This window comes from Equus quagga, chromosome 17, assembly GCF_021613505.1.
Source record: "Equus quagga isolate Etosha38 chromosome 17, UCLA_HA_Equagga_1.0, whole genome shotgun sequence".
In the NCBI taxonomy this organism is placed as follows: Eukaryota; Metazoa; Chordata; class Mammalia; order Perissodactyla; family Equidae; genus Equus; species Equus quagga.
The window spans coordinates 43,652,433-43,677,382 of record NC_060283.1 but is presented as its reverse complement, the minus strand read 5'-3'; the positions used below and the strand labels follow the sequence as shown (position 1 = coordinate 43,677,382).

The following is a 24,950-nucleotide window of genomic DNA, read 5'->3' as shown; positions in this document are numbered from 1 at the left end:
CTAGGCCATCAGGACTGGCTCGTGAATTGATATTCTTTAAACATTTGTTAGTATTCACCAGTGAAATCAGCTGGGTCTGGACTTTTCTTTATGGGAAGTTTTTAAATTAATAATTCAATCTCTTCACTGGTCATAGGTCAGTTCAGATTTTCTATTTCTTCTTGAGTCAGTTTTGGTAATCTGTGCTTCTCTAGGAATTTGTCCATTTTGTCTAAGTTATCTAATTTGCTGGCAAATAGTTCTTTTTATTTCATCATTATTTTTCTAGTTTATATGTTTAGGGGAAAATATTGCAATTGTCCCCTCATGACCTAAAGACTTCACTGATCTCTCCTCCAGAGAGGAGCGCAGAATAACAACTTAATCTGCAAATTATCCTTTCATTCATATCACTGAGCTACTATCATGTGCCAGCACTGTTCCAGGCCCGGGAGACACATCAGTGGACAAGACTCCACCTCCGACAGTGGAGGAGACAATAACAAATACATTTAGGAACTAAGTTCAACTAGAGACAAGTGCTATGAAGAAAATAAAGCAAGGGAACATAACAGCAAGCTATTGATCAGGACTTAGGAGGAGGGAATGCTCTAAAACTTCAGCATATTCTAGTCTCATCCATAAATGTGATCTGCTACCAATGACTTCAAATATATGATGTAAAAAAGACCGTTTACTGACCCATTACAAATATGGTTATTTTCTATTTAGTGAAACCATTCCTTTAACTCCCAATCTCTCTAAGTATAATTTATTTTATTTTAATTTTTTGGAATATCTGCTTTTCTCATTCTGCACAACATGCGTGTGCTGCTTTGTGTTAATTTGTTCCCATAGGTGAAAAAGGAGCGGTTGGGACGATGGGCTCTCCCGGATTCACTGGCCCTCCGGGGCCTCCTGGAAAGCCAGGCACCCCAGGACAGAGGGGTAAGTGATACTCTATCTTCCCAGCTATCAGGAGGCATGAATGATGTTCGTTTATTTAGCAGCAAAATAAATGACATTTTATTCTCTGAGGGGAAAATAGTTCTGTGAGAACCGTATACTTGATTTTGCAGATTTCTGTATTCCTTTTTCCCATTTGAATGGGATCATATTTTCTCCCTGCAGGCTAATGGCAGTCCCCTCCTGCGGCTGCCTGTTTGGGGCAGCTGTTTATCAAGTTCTCCGCACTGTTAACCTTTTTGATTTGTTTTGTTTTATGAGAAACACTGTTAACTTTTGAATCCGTAGGAACTACTTAAAGAATGGAGCCACTGATGTTGGTCTTCCTGTCTCTCAGGCAGCTCTGGAATTCCAGGAGTAAAGGGCGAGAGAGGGCCCCCAGGAGCCAAGGGGGACGAAGGAGACAAGGGAGCCTCAGGGTCTTCTCAAATATCCCACGTACTGGGGGACAAAGGAGAACCAGGCCTCAAAGGTACACACTTCCTCATATTTAGAACCAGAACGTCAGAGCTGAGTCTGAGACTAAGAAACTATCCAGGCAAATCCTTTAGTTGACAGATGAGGACAGTGAGGGCCAGTGTTTAATCTCCTGCCCAAGGTCACAAAGGCAGTTGGGGACCGAGCTTGGACTACAACCGGGTCTTGTGTGCCTCGCACAATGATATGCTGCCCCTTAATGTGCAACTTTTCATTTCTAAGTTAATTCTGCATTTTGGTTTGCTGTATTTAAATCGTCACAAGTCAATTTTTAAATGATAAGCCTCAAACTCCCCTTTTTGCCAAGTATAGTGAAAACCAAACCCTTAGAAAATTCCACGTAAAAAACGTTCCTGGCTCAAATAGAAACCTGCACCCCAATTTCCACTTTCCTCTTCCAGGATGAATTTTTCTGACGTCATCTAAAAACTGCTTCTGTGCTCAAAATCATTTGGAAAACAATTATTAAAAAGAAAGTATTTTTAATTAAAAATGCCTTTAGAATGCTGTTAATGGTTACCTATCGCTCTTAGGCTAAAATTCAGATCCATTCAAATTATTTCAAGCTATCTGAGCACTTTCTATGACATTTTTTGTTATATGATCAATACAACCAACATAAAATCAAATTTTAAGAAAGCCTGACTTGTGGTCTTCTTGATCAAATTTAATCCCAAGTAACTTCAGAAAAACAGGCATTGCTGGGTAAAATGAAACGTTTGTGAGTCAAACTTTTATGGCAGGGAAGAATTAAAAAAAAATGTATTTGAAGTTGCAAAACCATATCAAGTTTTGAGTAATTTGTAGTCAATTTTGAGAAATGAGATTACATTCAACAAATATTTATATGCTTGGCACATAAGGATTTATAGTCCAAGTAAAGATTTCTTTGAAAAATTCTGCACAGGGTTCTGTAGAACAGGCTAGAAAGATGGAAAAGCTGTCTCTCCCAGAATTAGGAAGGACTTCACGGAAGTGACATTTGACCAAAATTCTGAAGAGTCTTTGAATCCAACTAATTTGCCAACTTAAAAAATGGATAATCATTGGAAAAAAACAATTTATAGAATTTTTTTTTTCCATAAAGGAAAATTAGCAAGTAAAGGCCTTTTAGGTAATCCCTCATTTAATCTGGTAGAGATAGCTTAGTTTTGGATGCAAACAAAAGATTGTATTACATTTTTAGCAATGAAATAGAAATTTAATATGAATTTTATAAAACTCTGCTAGAACTGGTCCAAGCCAAGATGTAAAAAAAGAAAAATACTGGCAGAAATGTCCAGTCCTCATAAACTCTCTGTTAGACACCACTTCACTGGACTAGCCTAGATGGTTAGGTAGTGTTGCAAATATTTTGAAAAAATATGAATAGCGTATCTGTGTCTACATAAACTAAAATTTGGCTCTAACATCATGAATGCACAATGGGCACTAACTTATAATTAAAGAATTCCTTTCATAAGGTATAGAGGGACACATGCTATTTCTATGCTTCTAACAAAGTACAGTGTGCATGGAAGCTGTCCTGCATGTTTTCTTTCAAACACACAGCCAAGGAGCAGAGACTGAACAGCAACAATGAAAAGATCACACTAGCTAGGCCTCTCTAATTTCACTATGATCCATTTTTTCATCTGAATTTCTGAGTTAAAGACATCCACTGCAAATGGGAGAGAGAGATTAAGGGAACAGATAAGCAGTCATCATCCTCTCCTCAAGGAATCTGGATGGGAGATTTAAGCATATATATGAAAAGATAATGAATAATACAAAAGGACTGTTACGTTATTCTACCACGTGCATGTTATACCACATGCAGGTACAGTTCTGAGTTTTATAAATATCTCCTCGTTTAATCCTCACAACAAGCCTAGGAGTAGGTTATTGCTATCATCCCATTTTACAGATGGGGAATGGAGAGGTCAAATTACCCACTGTCACTCTGATAGGAAGTGGCAGAGATGAGCCTTACATTGATGCTGTTGACTCCAAAATCCATACTCAGCCTCCTCACTGTGTGCCAGGTACCACTGACCCTGAGCCCGGTGGGAGATGAGGGAGGCAGAAAACACAACAACCAGGGGAGTCGGAGAAGCCTCCATGAAACAGGATTTAAACTTTGAGTAGGATGCAGATGAGCAAATAATACTTACGGCTTAAAATCTTGCCAAAGCTCCCCTTCCTTCAAGAATTCAAACTTCTTAGATTGGCATCCAAATTTCTTCATCACTTGCCCTCTGCCTGCCTCTCCAGCCACATGACATTTATTTACCCAACAATTATTTTTTAGTACCTATTGACTAGGCATTTTACTGTGTCCTGGAGATACAGAGGTGAACAAAGCAGAGCTAAGTGTCCTGGTCATGAGGAAACTTAACAGTTCAGTGGGGGAAAGAGACATTGATGGATCTGGAAACATTTTATGCATAGGGCCAGCTAGTAAATATCTTAGGCTCTGTGGACCACATCTGGTCCCTGCTGCATATTCTTCTCTGGTGTTTGTCTGTCTGTTTGTTTACAACCCTTTGAAAATGTAAAAACCATCCTCAGCCCTCCAGCCATACAACATCAAACCAGATTTAGCCCACAGGCTGTAGTTTGCCGACCCCTAAAAAACAGAAGCAAATGGACACACTAAGCAATCTATATTTTTAGATTATGATAAAGGACATAAATAGAAAACACAAAGGTTACAGAGAAAATAAACTAATCCCTTGCTACTCACCACTCCTCCTATTTTCTTGCCTGGGAATCCTGTCCCATTCCATCTTTTCTCCACCCAACTAGCTCCCACTTGGTCTTCAAAACTGAGGCAAAAAATATCTCCTCTTCTCAAAATTCTTCCCTGCAGCATATTGTGTCCAACTCTCTTACAGAATGTCTCACACTGGGCGGTAATTGTTTGTTTACTTGGCTGTCTCCCCATTTAAACACTAGAAACTTGGGGAAAGGGAACATGATTTATTCATGTCTCCAGTACTCAGCACAAGACCTGTCTATAAATTAGGCATTCAATCCATATGTGAAAGAATGAATAAACATGCAATCGGGGAAACAACCAAGGGAAGTGAATCTGCTTGAGAAAAGGCACAAAGCCAGACCATGGACAGATTGTAGAATGCTTCCAATGCCAGAGGAAGGAGTTTGTAATAAATTCTGTAGGTAACAGAGATTCAAGGAGTATTTTTGAGCAAGAGAATAATGTGATCAAAGCCACGTTTTAGGGAAAGGAGGATGGTGTTGTGGGAAGTTTATGAGCTTTCCAGTCTGCAGAACTGGGTTCAAATCCCAGTGTTACCACTGATTGATGGTGTGACTCTAGGTAAGTCCATTGACTTCTTAGAGTCTCCGTTTTCTCATCTCTACACCCAGTCTAGAAAGGCTCAAGAAATAGACTGAGATTACCTGAAGATTAAATATGATAAATAAAAGAAAATAATATCAGTTATTTAATGAATGATCATTGTAATATATGGATTGGGAATGCGATAGTCTAAACAAGAATAGTGTAGTAGATGGTCCTCTGTCACTAATTAAAAGAAAAAAAAGAAGCTGTGTTTAGGTCACTAATTCTTAAAATGCTGGTTTAAAGTATAAATATTATGATAATTGCTAGTGTTCTTTGAGAACTAACTCATGCCAGGCACTGTGCTATGCTTTACGCATATTATCTCATTTAATTCTCTTTTTAAAAAGATGTAAGCCCACATCTGCCCACGCTCTGAACAAATATGACATGCCATATTGCAATAATATCTCATAAATTTTAATCAGGATGTGAATAAGTCTGATAAAATTCTAACCTGGACTTTTAATACATGGTTTTTAACTTTAGGATTTGCAGGAAAGCCTGGTGAGAAGGGAAGCAAAGGCATCCCGGGGTTACCAGGTTTAAAAGGACTCGAAGGGCCACCTGGACCATCAGGACCACCAGGTATAGCTGATTCTCTAACAGAAATATCAGCTTTTAAGTTTTCCAAGATCTAAATGTAACAAAAATGTGTTTCTAGACCTATTGGGTTGAATATGAATTCTGCCCCAATAGTGTTCCAGCAGAAATTTGCTTCTAAATTAAACCAAAAGGAAGGTGGTTATAGTCAGCCTGTATTCACTGAAAAATATTAGTCTACATGAAGTTTTATTTTTTGTACTCAAAATTTTATTTTGAAATTGCTGATATGTATTATAAACTATAGCCTATCACAATGTCACAGATCATAGAAGAAAATAAGATAATGCTTTAGAGGTTTTCAGATTTGCCTCTTTGATTTCAGAGCAAATTATTGAGTTTGCAAAGTAATTTTTTAAACAATTAAAGTAGCCCCCTTTCCTGTATGACCACCTCAGTGACAAAATATATTACATGGCAATAAAATTTCAGTATTGCATTTGGAAATCTATTACTATATGGTTACAGGAGCCCCCTCTTTCCTACTAGCATTGGTCCAAGGTTGATTTTGATGTTTGAAATCCAGACCTGTTGACAAGAATCCAACTTTCTCTAATTTTACATTTTCTGAGTCCTCAGTCCCCTCCTTATTTGAAGAAAAAGGCAGATTAAAAAGTACCTAAACCAGCTGGTCTGGCTCCTCTGTATTCATTTCATTCATGCAATCAACAAATATTTATCGAGGACCTACTATGTATGGGAACTATGCAGGGTGTATGACTATTTGTTTGTTCTCAAGGCCCCAGAGGAGATCCGGGCAGCACTGGGCATCCTGGAGAACCAGGACCTCGTGGTGTGCCAGGAAGCATGGGGAACCTGGGGGTACCAGGTAATGCATAAGGTCCTGTTATGAGCCCACAAGCTCACCATGGGTCCCAATTCTAGATTTTCTGTTGTCTGTTGTTTTCGCTTTCCACTTGGTAGAAACTTTGTGTAAAACAACTAGATTTACTTTTAGACAAATGTACTGTGTGCAACCAGAACACAAGTGAGAACAAAATAAATATTTACATTGTGTAAAAATCATCCATTATGACTACCTGATGCATTAGTGATTCTGAAAAACCAACTCCTTGGAAGAAAGGTGGTTTGTGCAAAGGTCAGAAGTAGAACACTTCAAGATGCCCCATGGTTACCTATGTTACTTGATTTCTTTCCTAATTTCAGGTTCTAAAGGAACAAGGGGAACTTTGGGACTCCCAGGTCCACCCGGAAGACCAGGCCTCCCAGGTATTCATGGTCTCCCAGGAGACAAGGGAGAGCCAGGTTACTCAGAAGGTACAAGACCAGGACCACCAGGACCAAAGGTATATATAGGCCACTGAAGTGTTTACATTTTGGTGTGGAGCGAATCCTTTTAAATATCAACAGATATCTGGATTCGATGTGGGCAGAGAAAATTGAAAATATTACAATATTTTCAGTCAATTATTTGGGGTTTGTAAATTCCATCTCCACAACTGAGGATGCCTGTCACACAATTGTCAGCTTCTGAGTTTATTCCCGCCCCTCTTCAATCCCCAAGGAATTTCTTGTAACTATCCCTGCAGTTTAAGTGTGCCGCCAGAGGTGGCAGTGATCACAGGTCCCCACAATCTGACAGGGCAGTGTTTGTTTTTCTTGTGATACAAAGTGGCTAGTCTCGGCTATGGACTGTCTCATACAGACTTATAAAAATAAATTTCCAAACCTTGTATTCAAAAACATTTGTCCTATTAAAGCATAACACAGGATGTGAAATGAAATAACTTTAGAGCATCATTAAAAAGCAAACAAAATCCTCAGATACATACGTTTATCTTTCTTAATTGTCTTAGAACTTTAAGTATTTTCAGTCCCTTACGATTTGTTATCTTGTCACAATGTTCCCAGTGCTTGTTCTCTGTCAGCTAGAGGTTGGATGTCAAAGCGCTCTCTTGTGTGTTGGACCAAGCAACAACCAAATGTTTCAGTGGGGCTCAGTTGTTTTTCAGGTTTATTTCCTTCCAACCTTTCTGTGCATAGCAGTAATATTAAGAGCCCAGAGCTAGAGCACAGAGAATAATTAAAGAAATTCCCATAAACAGGGGGTTTTAACATGGAATTCTATGGGACCCAAGGGGAGTCTATTGGATCCACAGAAGAAATTTTTAGAACTGTGCATTGAACACAAAATGAGCTGGTTTTATCACGGTGGCAAATCATAGTAAGAGTAGTATATTTTAATCAGCTACTGTGGAGATTTTGTAAGTCACCATCGAACCCTTATATGCTGGCTTATCATAAAACTGAAGTACAGATTTAATGAGTATGAAATCATTCAAAGATTTACATTACATGTGGTTGACATACATTAATCTGTATGCACAATATTTGTAGGACACATATGCATTTGGTCTAACTCTTTCTTTCTTACCTGAGTTAATCATCACAATTTGAAAATATACATCTGTATGATTATTTTTTTTAAAGATTTTATTTTTCCTTTTTCTCCCAAAGCCCCCCAGTACATAGTTGTGTATTTTTAGTTGTGGTTCTTTCTAGTTGTGGCATATGGGATGCTGCCTCAGTGTGGCCTGATGAGTGGTGCCATGTCCACGCCCAGGAACCGAACCAGCGAAACCCTGGGCTGCCGAAGCAGAGCACATGAACTTAACCACTCGGCCACAGGGCCAGCCCCTGTATGATTATTTCATATCTATCTCTCCACTGGTCTCTAAAGTTCCATGAAGGCAGGGACTGTGTGTATCACATATCTATACATGGTTACCATTATATTCCTGGGGAGAGCCTGCTTCATGGGCATGCCACCAGTGTTGTTAGAGGGGGCTGCTGCTCAGAAGGACTCCATGCTTGGTTTAATGCTCTGCTGTTGGAGTCCTGAATTGCTTTAAATTTTCTAAAAAGGGAGCTGCGTTTTCATTGTGCACTGGGCCCTAAAAATCATGTAGCAATCCTGTTCTCAGAACCTATCCTAGTGCTGGTACATAGCAGATACCTAATATGAATTGCTAAGTAAGTAAGTAACTAAATAAATAAATGCAAACACACACGGTTTAACTTAATTCTGATCACATATTTTGCTTATATGAGAATTTTAAAGGTGTTTGACTGAATTTAAGGGAGATCCAGGATTGCCAGGTGACACGGGAAAGAAAGGAGAAAGAGGGCCACCAGGTGCACCTGGATATTTGGGGCCTGCTGGACGTGACGGAGTCCCTGGACATCCCGGAAGTCCTGGCCTCCCAGGTGAGCACGGGCTTTACAACTCTGAAAGCTGGAAGCATGACACACAGTGTCGCCCACACCTCCTAGGACCATCTCTGTCAATAGAAAGCTATTTAGGTTTTTGTACTACGATTGCTTTTAGTCAACTTTGATCTTCAAATTCTGAGACACGAAGAAACAGCAAATTAATCAGGAGCAGCCTAATTTTACTGATCAGCCAGTTTGGTGGACTGAAATCTAAAACCCTGCTCCTGTAAACAACATTTTAGAAGTGCTGCCTCAATGAATTCCGCTTAAAGACACAAAATGTTAGATCTTTGCCCAATCTTATGATATTTGTATTCGTTTTCTACGACTTCCATAACAAATAATGCAGACTGGGTGGCTTAAATGACAGAAATGCATTTTCTCACAATTCTGGAGGTTAGAATCTGCGATCAAGGTGTCAGCAGGTTGATTTCTCGCGAGGCTTCTCTCTTTGACTTATAGATGGCCGCCTTCTCCCTGTGTCTAACCTCCGTGCGTGTCTGTATCCAAATTTCCTCTTCTTATAAAGATGCCAGCCATAGCGGATTAGGCACCCTACTGACCTCATTTTAACTTAATTGCTTCTTTACAGACCCCATCTGCAAATCCAGCGATATTCTGAGGTACTGGGGCTTAGGACATCAACATGTGAATTTGGGGGCAACACAATTCAACTCATAACACTGTCATTCAGAATTTTTTTTCCGGGATATTTCTGGGTTGAACATTGCTTTCTTCCTTATTTGCTTATAATTTGGGTTTAAGTTTTCGTTTTGTTTTAAGAACAACTGCTAAGCCACTAGGTTTCAGCTTCGGGTTTTACTCAAAGACAATATTTAAATTATCTTTTCAAACACTGAAAGGTTCAGTGGATTTTTCTATACACTCCCAAATAAAGCCATAAGTCAGACACTGAGCCATCCACGTGGTTGGTATACACACGGCTTTGCAAATGATTCGACACATCTCTGCTGTGCTTCTCTGGGGAAAAAGCAGCCAGGACCGAAGCCGGAGTGTACGCAGCACGATTTTCCTGAAGCCAGCGTGAGCACAGTTGACTGTAAGAACGGACCATTGCAGCCAGTGTTGTAATCATTTGTCTTTCGGTCTTCTTCCTTCCCCTCTCTCTTCATTTACAGGAAAGCCCGGTCCTGATGGTGATTTGGGATTTAAAGGAATCAAAGGCTTCCCCGGCTCTCCAGGAGTAAAAGGGCCTCCAGGTTCCATTTTTGTCCTTTGTCCAATTCCTTTCTATGAGGGAGGCACATTTCTCTGAGGGTGGAGTCTGTGTATACTTATGTCTCTGACCCACGACTCCTCCTTAGAATGTGGCTCCCGGTTGCTCACTCCCCAGCACCAAAAAGCAGAAAAGTGAAGTTAGGCATTTATACCTATCTAACTCAAAGATCTGCTGATAGGGGCCGGCCCGGTGGCTCAGCGGTTAAGTGCACATGTTCCACCTCGGTGGCCCAGGGTTCGCTGGCCCGGATCCCGGGTGAGGACATGGCACTGCTTGGCAAGCCATGCTGTGGTAGGCGTCCCATATATAAAGTAGAGGAAGATGGGCATGGATGTTAGCTCAGGGCAAGTCTTCCTCAGCAAAAAGAGGAGGATTGGCAGCAGATGTTAGCTCAGGGCTAATCTTCCTCAAAAAAAAAAAAAAGAGATCTGCTGATCTACACATTCCAAAGTAATAATCCTCATGATAGTATTAATCAGTTCATAGTTTTCACTGCGAACTTAGCTTCACATGACTAATGTTCTGAAAAATGAACACCTTTAACAGAATTCCACAGATCTGGTGTTCATATCAGGCCACTGATGGGAAGTAAGTCCTCTCTTTGAATGCCATTTTTTTTTTTTTCAGGCCCTCCAGGATTCCCAGGAAATCCTGGACCAACGGGTGTGAGGGGGGAGCAAGGACGTGATGGAATTCCTGGTCCAGCGGGAGAAAAGGGAGAAACAGGTACAACTTACTCATTATCTTGGACCCACTAGTTTTATTTTGCATGGAATGATTAGTGACATTGTCACCCTTCACTGCTCTACAGATTTTTTGATAGAACTGGTGATCTTTAACATGTTCTGGGTGTGTGATAATTAAACTTCCTCCTGTTACCAATGTGCAACTGACCAAGTGGAAGAAATTATATAAATGTATATAATAAAATTAATCATATAAAATATTAATATGCCAAAATTATCTCTTTCAGGGTTGCTGGGGGCACTTCCAGGCCCAAGAGGGAACCCTGGTCCTCGAGGTGAGCAATTCTTCCTCCCTGAACCTGGTGATAGATATTTTCAAAGTCTAATTTAATATGCCTGATGTATAAAATAAACAATATATTGAATTAAAGAAGTCCCAATGGTAATATAGGATGTTTATATTCTTAGTAGTCGAGTAAAAATGCTTAATTATCACCATCATAATGAAGTGAATGAATTAGAAACTGTGATCCAATTTTGGAATTTCCATCTACAAAAGTCTCTAAAAATAAGAGGACTTCTTATATATTCCTGTGTTTTGTTGTTAGCATGGTTTAAATGTATCACCTCCTAAAAGGATGGAGGTGGAATTGACAGCTTCTCAATGAGCATCCCTCTCTGCTATTCTAAGATGCACTCATAACATGATTCCTTTCCCACCTTGTTATCTTCGTAGGTCTGATACGAACCCCCAGAGCCAGGCTGAGGTTCATGCTGGGCTGTTATGGGCTCCCCAGTAACTCTCTCAACATCTCAGATATGGCAATTTACTAAACATGTCCTTCAGAGTAGATACAAGTTTTTTTGTTTGACAAACTACAATCTGGATTTCTCATGCCAGTGTTTTGTAAGATAAGCAGCTTCTTTTAACTTTTTCCATTTTGTAGAGAAATCTGCCAGGAGAAATATTAGATTGTTTGCACTCTTTATTGACTTTTCTCAGCCGTGGGTTCTGTGGATAGAAGTATTTTATTAGCCAAGAGGCCTAAACCTAATGAAGGCCTCTGGTTACTGATGCTCACAAGAACCAGCAAGAAGTAGCCTGATGCTCCTGAGAAGAAACTCAGAGGGGCAAGAACTGCCCCTTGACCTTCCAGCTCAAGTGCAAAAGCAGACAAGAGCTGTTCTTTCCCATCTGTTTCCGGATAGTGTGATAGTCCTGTGGGTTGAGCTCAGTGTCCCCACATGTCTCAGCCCCTCTCTTCCCTGAGCATTACAGCTTTTCCCAGTCTAGTTCACAGTCAAGTTTTAGGATTACGGTCAAAAGGAGAGTTTCTGTTCATTTTCCTAGGCTAAGCTCATACTTTAATCATTTGGAATGAGAACACTTTAGCATTGAATTGGAAATAAAATTTGATAGAAAATGATCATGCCTTAAGTTAAAAAGCCTTAGAAAATAACAAATAGCCTAATTATGTAAGCAAATGATTATGCGCCTCAATCCCTCTAGGGTAACTAAACATGGAGAAGAATTCACTGAGACTTAGAAGGTATGAATTCTTTTAATTAGTCTTAATTCTCCCAAATCCTAAAAAGAAATCATATCATAAAACAAGGAAGCATCATCATGGACATGGATCCTGGTTCCTGAGACCACTGCCAGACCCTGTTGTACAAATACAGCATTTCAGAGTTTGAAGTGAGCTGAAATCATCTAAACACTTTTTTTTTTTTCCTTTTGGTGAGGAAGATTGTTCCTGAGCTAACATCTCTGCCAATGTTCCTCTATTTCATAGGTGGGTTGCCACCACAGTATGGCTTGCTGAGCTAAACACTTTCTTTTAAAAGCATAAATTCCAGGCACAAAAAGCTAAAGAACATGAGAGACAAAGGGCTAGATATTGAATATTCATCAATTTTATTTTCATCATCACTCTAAGTCTTGCCCACATAATAATTTCCCCAGCCCTTCCCCTGTGCCACCAGCCTCATCCTCACTTTTCCTTCTTTTTCCTCTCATCTGTCTTCTGTCTTCGTGCCATTTACCATTTCTAGAATAACACCGAGATGGGAGAGAGGAGGGAGAGATTATTTTCAATTCATACAACATTTTCCATTCATGAATGTCAAAGCACAATTTCTTGAAGATTCTCTGAGATGAAAAAATTAGTATTCACTTGTGAGCTTTTAGGGGTCTTCTTTGGTAAATACAAACTTTCTGCCACATTCGTCCCTTCCAGACTAGGGTTTGTGTTATGAGGGAGAAGTAACCAGAGGACAGAATAAGGATGGCAACTTTGTTGTTCCTTTTGCGGGGTTTAGCTGGGCAACACTTCAAATGCACAAATCAGCGCCGTGAAGTTTAGCTTTTGATGTTCTAACAAATTATCAGTGATTAAATAATGTTCCAAAGTTCATCAGATAATAGTAACAGTGGCTTACATTTACAGAACACTTTAGAGTTCACACCACGCTTTCCCATCTGTTTCTTATCTCACCGGATCCTTAAAGAACTGACCTACGTCAGGCATTACCTTCATTTTTAAAATAAGAAAACTGAGACTTGTGAGAGTGACGTGAGTTTGATATGATCAAACGATTACAGGAGGCAGAAGTGAGACTCAGTTCTTGTAGACTTGTATTTCATCTACCAGCCTCTTTTTAAAAAATACATTGTGAATCTTAACACCTTTAAGCAAAGCGTCTACATTATTAGAGATAATCACAAACTGTAACTCCAAGTATAGGAGCATTACAGAAACTTATCAAACCTTTTTGTTTTCAGGAGCCAAAGGAGACAGGGGAGCTCCAGGCTTGCCCGGTCTCCCTGGCAGAAAAGGGACAGTGGGAGATGTGGGGCCACAAGGTCCCATTGGCATGACAGGACCCCCAGGGCCCCCAGGTTTTCCTGGTGCAGTCATCCCCGGCCAAAAAGGAAATCAAGGCCCACCAGGCTTCCAAGGAAACCCAGGTAAATGGTCTACTTTTAAATAAGATAAAAGAAGGCAAATAATGTTTGACATCAGAGGCCTTCAACTTTCCCCTTGTGTGACCTTGTTGCTTCCTTTTTTTCCCTCTGGTCTTCTCCATCCTCCCATACCCACCTGTTCTCACACAGAGTGTGATAAAGCTGTTGGTGTTGTTGAAGCAGAGGGGCCTGTTTGAAAAATTAGTAAAAACCAGATTAATGAGCCTAAAAGAGGGAGATGCTTCCATTCACCGGTATCTACTGAGCTCCCACTAGGTGTCAGGTGCTGGGTTAGGCACAGACCCTGCTCTGACAGCCCTCCATCAGGGAGAAACAGTTCCTGCCTTGTGCCAGGGTCTTCACTGGCATCATCTCATTCCATCTTTACCACAATCCCATCACAGCCCGCAGGGGAGAGAATGTTCGGGGTGACCGTAAGGTGCAGGCTTTGTGCTTTGCTCCAAAGAATCACTGACAGACCCTGCCCAGCTCCCTGACGGGCAATACTAACAGGCTGTCTGTGAATTCAGGTGAGCCTGGTCCCCCTGGACCTCCGGGGAGTCACACAGAAGGCATAAAAGGAGACAAGGGATTTATGGGCAGGCCTGGCTCAAGAGGTCCGCCTGGAACTGTAGGAGACATGGGGCCACCGGGTCATCCGGTAAGTGTGGAAAATCATTTTGACTTCTTATCTTCTTCTAAGTCGATTGCCAGGATCAGATGTACCCAGAGGCAACAAAAATTTCCCATTTGTGATGCTTCTGTGCAGCACACCCAAGGGAAGACAGAGTTCAGAAGTTTCAAAGAATCGAAGAATCTTAAGAGTTGGACAGATTTGGCCTCTAACAGGGGACCCCTCTCTATGTGGTTCCTGACTTCTTCTTGTTTAGACTCTGAACAACTCCAGTGATGGAATCTCCAAAAAAACACCTAGGCGTTTGGGAACACTCTAGATGACAACATCATTTTTCTCTATTAATACGCTTTTGAAGTTATCTGTGCCATCCCCTAAATGTCTATTTATGTTCTCCCCACAACATACTTTCCAGTGTTTGTGAATAGCTGCCATTTCCTGCTGAGCATTTCTTCACTCAACAAATACTTGTTTTTTTCAAATTCAATTTAACCTTCATCAACTCTGCCTCTACTCTGAATATATCCTAGTTTGTCAATATCTCCCTTAAAAATGCAGCCCCTGGGACAAACACCCTCCAGGAGGAAGCACTCAGTATGCCATGCAGGGGCTAGCAGATGGAAGAGTCGCACTGGCCTGCACATCTCTTTTTTATAATCCAACCTGAAATTCCACATGGGCTGTTTGGCTGCCATGTCACCATGTTGTTGTCACACATTGAGTTTATGGTCAACAAAAGTCCACGTGCCTTTTCCTCATGACTTGCTTCTCAGTTTTTTCCACTGTTTCTTGTCTTGTCTATTTGCTTATTTGTGACTTAGGTACAGAAGTTTCACATTTGTCTTTCTTAGAGGTCATCTGGTTCATTTAGGCCCATGCTCCCAGCCTATTAAGGTCTCATTTCACAGTCTCTTACTCAACACCTTGGCCATCTTCCCTAGGTTTCTCTTAGCAGCATATTTGAAAGGCCTGATTCCTCTTTTAATACTAACTTCTTGGAGCCTGATGAGGAAATCAGAGTTATGTCATATTGTTTTGCATTTTCATCAATGATGGGTAATGAAGTACTTTGGCAAGGCTTATTGTCAGGAATCATGTTAAGCTCTCTTAGGGTCTCCTGGTATTTGGTTTTGAAAATCTACCTTTTTAAAACTTTTTTTTTAAATGAGATACTTGCCCATCTCCAGTCTTAGGTATCTCTCATGTTCTCCATGATTCTTTCAAAGTGGCAGACACTGATCCCATGATCACATTGAAAGTCTTTCCAAGGACACTGGGATGTGGAAAGTCTGGTATGGAAATGTGACCTCTCTTAAATTCTCAGGTGCTTCCGAGGTCAGTCTAGGTTTCTACATTTGCATTTGAAAGATAATTCTTCTTGATGGATGTCTAAACTGGCTTGGTGCCCTTAACAGCTCTGTCCTTGCACGGAAGAGCTCTCTCCCCAACCAAGGGCTGTGCCTGGCACTGGGCCTCCTCCCCAGTTACGGTAGGAGAAAAGGCCAGGTCTCAGAAGCCTGAAAGTCCTTGATCAGATGCTTCTGTTTCTCTCCCTCCTTTTTTAACTTCACGCCACCTTATCCAAGCAACAGGACTATTCCTTCATTGGTCTTCTTGCTCCAAAGACAGCTGGCACAAAGGCCAGTTTTGTTATTCTTAGCATTTTTCAATGACCATTTTTCATTATGTTCAAGTACTAGCATTCTGTCTCGATTCATATGGACAGTATAAGAGTAGATTTAACATACATTCTGACATACCGCTCTTTTCAGAAGCCCTACTCCCTCCCCTCTTCTCCTATGGCCTCATTTGAGCATCTCATGGCTACAAGAGCAATTAGTGTAAGCCTCATAAGGAGGGAGTATCTCCTCCCGGTCAAATCATTGCATCCTTGTCAAAAGCACCTGTCAAAACTCCCCTGACAACTCCTTCATGCTCCCATCCCTGGACACTTTACTTCTACCACCCTGACTAGGAGTAATTTATAACTTCACCAGCTTAGTTAGAATGTTGGTGGGTGCTATGACTCTTGTCTTTGCAATAATTACAAATACAAATTATAATCTTCATTCTGGCAGTCTGGTGTCTGCTCTTCCTGAAAGATCTCCAAATACTCTGTATCCATGTAGGATAGAGAATATCCAGTTGTATCCAACACTCACACAACATACATTAACATCAGAAGGTATGTTTGCTCTTAGGCTTATGGGTAGCTTTTACTTCTTTTTATTGGAAATAATAGTTCTAAGGAGAGGTCTAGGTGGCAGAGGAATTATAGGAGGTGAAACGTAGGATTGAAAGGAAAAAATGCTATCTGTCAACTTCAGCTCATTCTGATCCAACATAATATTATATCTGTTTTTTTAAAAACCTGCTGGGAGTATTGTGATTTTTAAAGTTTGTGGTTCTGCTCTCTTTTCTTGGAAAAATAGGGACCACCAGGTACCCCAGGTCACCCAGGGCTCCAAGGCGATCCTGGATTCCACGGATTTCCAGGCATGAGAGGTATTGTTTTTGTGCAATGCTCTGTGGAGGCAAACATAATGATGATGGTTCACATATTAGGGTACACAAATGTTTACTCAACTCCCACAGTCACCACAAGCAGTGTGGTTAATACAAGCAAGACCTCTGTATGAGTGAAGAAGGAAGACCACCAGCACTCAACCCCAGGGGGCTTAAAAATCAAAACCATCCCTGAAGGATGGAGACTATAGAAAAATGAAAACCAGAAACAGTTTAAAGTGGTTACCTTTCAGGGTAGTCATGTGTGCTGCGTTGGGGGATGGGGAATGACATCAGTGTCAACAATATTGTTTTGAATTATTTATTTTACCATGTACACATGTTACTTTTATCATTTCAAAAAGCTGAATGATCTAAAAGACTATTCACCAAACTGTTAGTGAGGAGGGTAAGTAAATTTTTATATGCTGATTTAAGCATTTTTTTTTTATGGGGCACATGTATTATATTTTTAATCAGAGTAAAACCTATAATTTTGGAGTTTTTAAGTTTAAAATATTCACACACATTAATTTAAACTTCAGGCTTCAGAAAATAATTCCCAAGTCTTCCATAAGCGCACTACGACCTTAAATAAAGTTTTGAATATAGATTCGTTGTCTTACATAGTTAAATTGTCTGGTACTGTTTTTGTATGGCAGGGAACCTATTATCATAGACGATAGAGATGGTAAATAATAAGTGTATCCAAAGTGGACATCACATTTTTATGAAGGAAGACCTTTTCCTGGTCCAAAGGAGGACAAGGTGGTGTTGACAGAGAGGTCCTTTTCAACATTTTCAACCACTGACACTTCAAGGAGCAAACTAGACAAAAATAACTCAAAGCAAGTGATTCTGAGGACTCCCACTAGACACTGGGTGGGTGAATACTGGCAGGCAGCCTGGGAAAAATGGGTACCACCTGTCACTCCCCTAAGTCTCAGAATAGAAATATCTAAGATTTGTAAAATTATATAAAGGCATCACGAAAGAAAGAAATATTCTGGTGAAATATTTAGAGGTATGTATTTAGAGGGGAGATTCGTAAAATCAGTTCTTTTAAAATAAGTTCCATGAAACACACTCAACTACTCTCTTAGCTTTCAGAAGGAGATCATCCATCAGCTGGCACTACTGATGAGTTTGCACTTTATTTGGAATTTTTTTTATCTCCAAAGGAAAAATATTTGGGCTTCTTCTGGTATACAGAAGTAAATATTAACATCTTCCTCAAGTTCTGCTACCAAGTAGATAATTTATAGTGTAGTTGCCAGTAACTCCTGGCACTATAATTGTTTTATTGTCCTTCTTCTATTAATATTATATATAGCATTAAAGTCTCTAAGTCATCAGATGTAATGTCTACATTATCTCAAGATTCTTTAAAAGAGAGTATTTCTCCAAATCAATGGTTCTTGGCATTTATTCACGTCAAAGACAGTTTGGGAGAGAAATCTTACCACTTTGTTAGTTTATATCAAAGCATATATTCTAGATGTGCTCATGACAGTTCCTAACATAACTAACTTTGGGCTATTAGTAAACCAAGAGTAATTAGCTAAGGAACTACGATAACCAAGCAGTATAATTCACCAGGAGGTGCTAAAATAGACTTTAATGTGACTTCATATTTTACCTTAAATATGAAACTGAATTGGTTTCTGAACTTAAAAAGTGAACTCTTAGGAACTCTTCCCTTTCAGTGCTAAAATACAAGTTCTTAATGCCTACTTCTAGAATATATTTCTTCATTTTAACATGACTGATTGGGTCCAAATAAAATGCCAAAACCCATGTGAATATAATTAACTTGTAGCCATTGTCATAAAGCTCATAACCTCCAGTCATACCTTCCAGTATCTATCCTTGGAGTTGATCATCATCCTGAAGAGCTAGGAAACCCATTGTTCTAAGTGGAATCATACTGCTTTTTTTTTTTTTTTTTTAAGGTGAGAAGGGTAATCCAGGATTTCTGGGATCAACTGGGCCTCCAGGGCGACCTGGGCCAAAAGGACCACCCGGTAAATATTATTTCCCTAGTACTGCTCTCCATGAAGAAAGGGTAACTCATCAGTGAAGCCATCATCTTCTTATGTTCATGTCAATAGGTGCACATGGAGACCCTGGCACAGTTCAGATCATCTCCCTTCCAGGAAGCCCAGGGCCACCTGGCCTAGTTGGAGAACCAGGAATGCAAGGAGAACCTGGGCCCCTGGGGCCACCGGGAAAGCCAGGTGTGGGACTGGCAGCATTGACTTCGATCACTAGGAAGTGGTTGAACCAAAATACTTGTAAAGTGCTTTGGAAGCAAACTACAACTTCACAGAAAATGTTAAACATTATAGTGTTTTTTACAATCAGCTTTAGGATTGAGCTCATTTTACTCTTGATCAGCAAATAAAAGACCTTGGGATCTATTGAATCGAATGAAACTGTTGTGCATAGTATAAACTTGAGGAAATATACGTTAGGGCACTTATGGTTTCCTTTTTTTCCATAAGGTAAGAGTATTATGTCTATCTTCTCTGACAACTGTCAATCTTAGAGTTCTGACTATTCCTAAATGATTGCCTGAATAAATCTGAGTTGTATGTATTTATACTTTTCTAACACTTCGTACAGCACTTGGAAGAGCAGTCAATGCAAATGCATGCTTACTATTACAAAATATTTTCAAAATATAGGTGTATGGAAATTGAACTAATCCCTTTGTATAGCTTGGCATATTGTAATAGACTGCTGAATGAATTGTTATGTCCTAAGTTTGCCTGAATCATCTGGGAGATGAGATATTACTTCAATCAATACAAAGGCACAGCAAATTCTGGCACAGCATAAATCAAAGTGGCAGCACAATTTTAAATTGGTGTATTTCATATACTCCTAGTTCATTTTTGAGGGTCTTTTTTTTTCCTGGGAAGCAGGGTGTAACAAGTTGATGACCAACTGTCCCAGTTTGCCCGAGGCTGAGGGTCTGCTCCGTTTGCAGGACTTCCATTGCTGAAACTGGGGAAGTCCCAGGTAAACTGGGATGGTTGGTCACCCTACTTTTTATGCTATGTGAACCATTCAATACAGTGTTGGTTATTTGCCTAGGACCCTGTGGGCCAAGAGGTAAACCAGGCAAGGATGGAAAACCAGGAACTCCTGGACCACCTGGAGAAAAAGGTGACAAAGGTTGTAAAGGAGAGCCAGGTAAACAAACAGCCGGCTTGTTTCCTTTGGTAAGGGGTTCTCTATCTACAGAGAAGTCCTGTTTGAGTATGTGACAACAAGAGTAAGCTAGGTCTTACAGTTCGTGTTGTTTAGATCAGGCTAAAAGCCAGGGGCAAAATGTTCATTTGAAAGAAGATGAAAAATCAAGAGTTATTGGAATACACCATTCTTCCTATCTTTTAACTGGGCAGATGTACTCCAAACTTTTAGCCTGAGGACAAATAAACCTAAGGAAGCACTAATTCTATTTTCGGAAAGGCCAATACTGTTTTATAGGCATACTTGGTTAATATCTACTTAGAGGAGTGGCACATAAGTACATAGCTAGTAAACTATTATCTCGATATGAATAGAAGAGAAATTTAGTGTCCTTACTTAGGAAAGCCGACTTTTAACTACATCATTCTTGCATACAACTCAACAACTCATGTGAATCCTGAAAAAGGACCTCAAATATTTCAGTCTGAACATAAGCTATATGTGTCAACTTGACACACCTGGATCAAAATCTGCCTTACGCAAAAGTTTCAAAAGCACCTTCTAGAAGAAACCTAGATATCCAAATCTTATCTTTTAGTTTTGCTGACTTTGTGAAAGTAAGAAAAACTTCTAAATGTGATTTCCCAATTTGTGAACATATGACTAGATCTACTGTAATAAAACTTTAAAGACTAGAGATTTAAATCTTTAAAAATTCAAATATAATGCTAATAATATTAATTATAATATTGCATAATCACTCATGATTTAGTATTGTCATAAGTGCATTTAGAGCACTATTAATCATTCAACTGTCTTTAAAATATGTTTTCCAAAGTGAGAAAAAACAAAGCTCTCACTAGTAATTCTATTAATTTTAAAACTTTACAGACCAAGTCTGGGTTTCAGAATGGGGCCACAACAAGAGCTAGAGTACTACAATACAAATTGTGTTGAGAATTATTAGCAAGTAGACAGAGTTAGTCCTAATGCTATAAAGGCTTCATAAGAATGATAAAGGGATCTAAGAGTCAAATAGCATCGGTCAAAGAGCCTTCGCCTCTTTCTTGGAAAGTCAGAATATCCTGCTGGATCATGCATATTTGTACAATAGCTCACTCCAGTTCCTGTCATGCTCAGCTAATCACTTCACAATTCCTGTGCAGAGACCTAGACACACCTTTTGCTTGGAGCCACTTGTAACCCCCTGGGACTGAGGGTAGATGTTAGGAGAAGTGAAGAATATATCTGATATATTAAAAACCTGGCAAATTCGGACTTTTCATGTAAGACAGGAGACTTTGAAGAATTTGGATATGGCCTATTTTTTTATTTCAAAGAATAAGCCAAGGCCCCTAGAGAAGATAGAAATGGGTGGGGAGACTGAAAAAATATAATATTGGGGCTTTAACAAATCCTTGTGAAAATCATTGACCTCTGAGCTGGGTCTAAACTGCCGCATCTCCTGACTCCATGGCACAGTTGGTTGTGGGCAACAACGATACCTCCCTTGACTTAGCAGGTCAAAAATACAAGTCTCTGCCTTCTCTGCATTTCCTTAGGACCTTAAAGGACCGCAACCCAAGTTGTGTTGGGGTGAAGGTCAGGGTGCAGTGGCAGCGGAAACGGCTTAGGGGTCTGGCGTGTGGTAGCCAGTGCCAGTATCATAAATACTGGCTATTTGATGAAGAGAAGGAGAGGGAGGAACAGGAGGAAGGAGAGAAAGGATAGCTCACTGGTCCTTATTTAGAAAGCGACAAATGTGTATCAGCCTACTCCAAGTGCAGAGAAAAAAAAGTATAAAAACGACTATTTTTGTTTTAACTCATGTAAATAAAAGAACCCTATCACAGTCAAAAATAAAAAGTCTTTTCTTATTTGCCTTACTAATGGATCAAAAACTTTCTTGAAGTTTGCACCTTTAAAAGTAACTTTTAGTGTTTTCCATGATTGTTTACTGAATTTATCAAAAGCATATGTAATTTTTTATTAACGACTTGAATAGACTTTCAGATTATAGATATTTGACTTCTTGTTTCCCCACACGGGAGGAGGATACATTCATTTATTCATAAAAGATGTACATAAGACCTACCAGATACAGACCGCTGTGCTAGGCACCACAGGGGAATACAAAGATAAAGAAGACCCGATCCCAAAAAACTCATATACACAAATACCTATAATCAGAGGTATTGTGTGATAAAATAGCCAACATTTATTAATATTGTTGGGCCATTTTATAAGCCATTCTTCTTTAGGACGCCTTTCTGAATTTGAGGCTTAACTGATATACATGAACATATAAATTAGTACTTTGGGAAAGCAAGTTTGAGGTTTCGTTTGTGTTGTAACACATATAACGTGCTTTTTAAAGGACCACCCGGGTCAGACGGACCGCCAGGTTTGAAGGGGAAACCTGGGTTCTCTGGAGCACCTGCTACCGGAGCAGCAATGAGAGGCTTCATCTTCACCCGGCATAGTCAGACCACCGCGATTCCTTCCTGTCCGGAAGGGACGGAGCCGCTCTATAGTGGGTTTTCTCTTCTCTTTATACAAGGAAATGAACAAGCCCATGGACAAGACCTGGGTAATGTCCCAGCCCTAGTTTCCAGTCACTTTGTTATTGTAAATTTTATGGCACCTCTCTCTGAAGTTAAGTGTAAACAACCTTGAGTATCTTACAGCCACTTTTTAAAGAGAGCAAATAAAACCACGTTGGCCTAATGTCTAATTTTCATTCTGGAATGTAGAGGTCTGGAATGAGGCTTGCCTGCAAATGCCAGTCTAGCTCATCCTGTTCAACGCAAAACATTTTCACTTAAATCACCGCTCTGCTTTTTAATCTTAAAAGTAACATCTTTTCTAAAGCTCTGTCTGGTCATTAGCCATTATAGACATATTAAGAACAGGGAATACCTTGAAGCAAAGACATTTCTTCAATTGACTGATTAGAAATGGCCACAGGAAGTAGTAAGGGTGGGGGAAAGAGGAGTTGTCTATTAGAGCTTTGATTTCTATCATTTTTAAAACTTTTCCATAATACATTTTTCAAATAACTCTTTTGTGTTGTTTTTCTCCAGCTTTTGCCATAGGTTATGTTTTGATTAGCCTCTATCTAGTAATGATACTCAAAATAATTTTAATTTACTCAAAGTGATACCCAGTCTGATGTTTTATTAGGAGCTCTTGGCAGCTGCCTGCAGCGATTTACCACAATGCCATTCTTATTCTGTAACATCAACAATGTATGTAATTTCGCATCGCGAAACGATTATTCATACTGGCTGTCAACACCAGCACTGATGCCAATGGACATGGCTCCAATTACTGGCAGGGCCCTGGAGCCTTATATTAGCAGGTAAAAATCCAATCCCTTAGTTTTGTGATGGGACCAGGTGAATGACTTCATTTGTAATGGAATGTAAGGCAGCACATCATGGTGCAGAAAGTGGCGATGCCACCATATTCTTTGTTTCACGTGACAGGTGCACTGTCTGTGAAGGTCCTGCGATTGCCGTAGCCATTCACAGCCAAACCACTGACATTCCCCCATGTCCCCATGGCTGGATTTCTCTCTGGAAAGGATTCTCTTTCATCATGGTAAGAAGAAAAGGAACAGCAAATTCATAGTAAAGATTACCCATAGAATTTTACATTGGGCTGGGTGAAATGTGGCCCCCAGGAATAACGCTGCCTGACATCAATATGCACAATATTCCATGGACATTTACTTGAAAAATCTGAAAATATATATTTTTTCTTACTTTAAATAAGTTGTTTTTGGTAAATAATGGAGCATTTAAAAATAGTCTTCTTAGGAGGAGATTATCCGCAAATTCTATATAAGACATTTAGGTGAATAGTAGCTACCATATTGACAATAGAATGCCTATGCCTTTAATGTGGCAGCTGTTTTATTTAGATCCTCCATAATCCTTATGAAAACTCTGCAAGGTAGTTTCTATCATCTACAGTTTTACAAATAAGAATGAAGTAATTTCCCCAAGGTTTCACAACTAGTAAATGGTCAAGCTAGGATCTGAAATCGAATCTGTCTGCTCCGAAACCATTATGCCTTATACTGCGTCCTTTTGAAGTTCACATAGAGATGGGAACTAACAGAAACAGCCTTTTAAAGAAAAGTTCCCCAGATTTAAGTACTAAATGAGGAAATCTATGGACTGATCCTCTGTGATTATGACAGCTGCACGTATGTGGTTAGCGGTCATTCATATTCTGTATAGCATCATTTATAATATATTATGATGTATCATAATACATTATGTTATGTATTATGGGGGGAATCCTTCCTTACCCACAGATGTCCATTCATTCAATCACTAACTCAGCACATATTTATTGAACACCTACTATGTGCCATGAGTATTCTGAGCACTATGGACACCAACAGTGAGCCAAAGTTCCTAGTCTATATCCTCTATATTCTCAAGCAAGAAGACAAAATAACAATAACAGTAATGAGTTCAGATGATAATCAGTCCTATGAAGGAAATAAGGCAAGATAAAGGGAGAGAGTGTGACATGGAATAGGTCAAGGAAAGCCTTTTGGGGGTTATATTCAAGTAGGTCCCTGAATGACAAGAAAGAGCTAGTCAGACCTGGGGGAAAGGAGCACTCTAGGCAGAAGAAACAGCTTTTTTTTCATTTTGATGACTATACCTCAACCTGTAAGGTACCTGGAATATTAGCATATCTGGGTAAAGAAGCATAAGAAGTTTAACTCATGCTTTGGGTTTTTTTTCCTTATTGTTTTCTATTACACACACACACAAAGTAGAGCATTGAAAATTTGAATGCCATGCACAGAATTCTTATTCAAATATTTCTATTGTGATAGTTTACAAGTGCAGGTTCTGAGGGCGCTGGGCAAGCACTGGCATCTCCCGGATCCTGCCTGGAGGAATTCCGAGCCAGTCCATTTATAGAATGTCACGGAAGAGGAACGTGCAACTACTATTCAAATTCCTACAGTTTCTGGTTGGCTTCATTAAACCCAGCAAGAATGTTCAGGTAACTCTTCAAAGTCAAGTTTAATTTGATGACTCAATCAAGGAACTAGTCAAAGGTTGCCGATGTTAGACTTCCATTAT

General features: G+C 39.7%; 1 protein-coding gene across 2 annotated transcripts in view; it reads left to right on the top strand.

The window, feature by feature from the left end:
* COL4A3 (collagen type IV alpha 3 chain) overlaps positions 1-24,950 on the top strand; it is a 129,538-nt gene that overhangs the window by 100,873 nt on the left and 3,715 nt on the right. For both annotated transcript variants that reach the window (XM_046644948.1, XM_046644947.1), the window contains exons 33-51: positions 838-927; positions 1,283-1,417; positions 5,258-5,356; positions 6,111-6,200; positions 6,539-6,678; positions 8,473-8,599; positions 9,745-9,825; positions 10,473-10,571; positions 10,819-10,866; positions 13,317-13,502; positions 14,030-14,160; positions 16,566-16,638; positions 18,591-18,662; positions 18,750-18,875; positions 19,738-19,836; positions 22,214-22,426; positions 23,020-23,197; positions 23,325-23,439; positions 24,698-24,870. In XM_046644948.1, the coding sequence (XP_046500904.1) occupies positions 838-927; positions 1,283-1,417; positions 5,258-5,356; positions 6,111-6,200; positions 6,539-6,678; positions 8,473-8,599; positions 9,745-9,825; positions 10,473-10,571; positions 10,819-10,866; positions 13,317-13,502; positions 14,030-14,160; positions 16,566-16,638; positions 18,591-18,662; positions 18,750-18,875; positions 19,738-19,836; positions 22,214-22,426; positions 23,020-23,197; positions 23,325-23,439; positions 24,698-24,870 (2,275 nt within the window). The remainder of the gene's footprint in view (positions 1-837; positions 928-1,282; positions 1,418-5,257; positions 5,357-6,110; positions 6,201-6,538; positions 6,679-8,472; positions 8,600-9,744; positions 9,826-10,472; positions 10,572-10,818; positions 10,867-13,316; positions 13,503-14,029; positions 14,161-16,565; positions 16,639-18,590; positions 18,663-18,749; positions 18,876-19,737; positions 19,837-22,213; positions 22,427-23,019; positions 23,198-23,324; positions 23,440-24,697; positions 24,871-24,950) is intronic.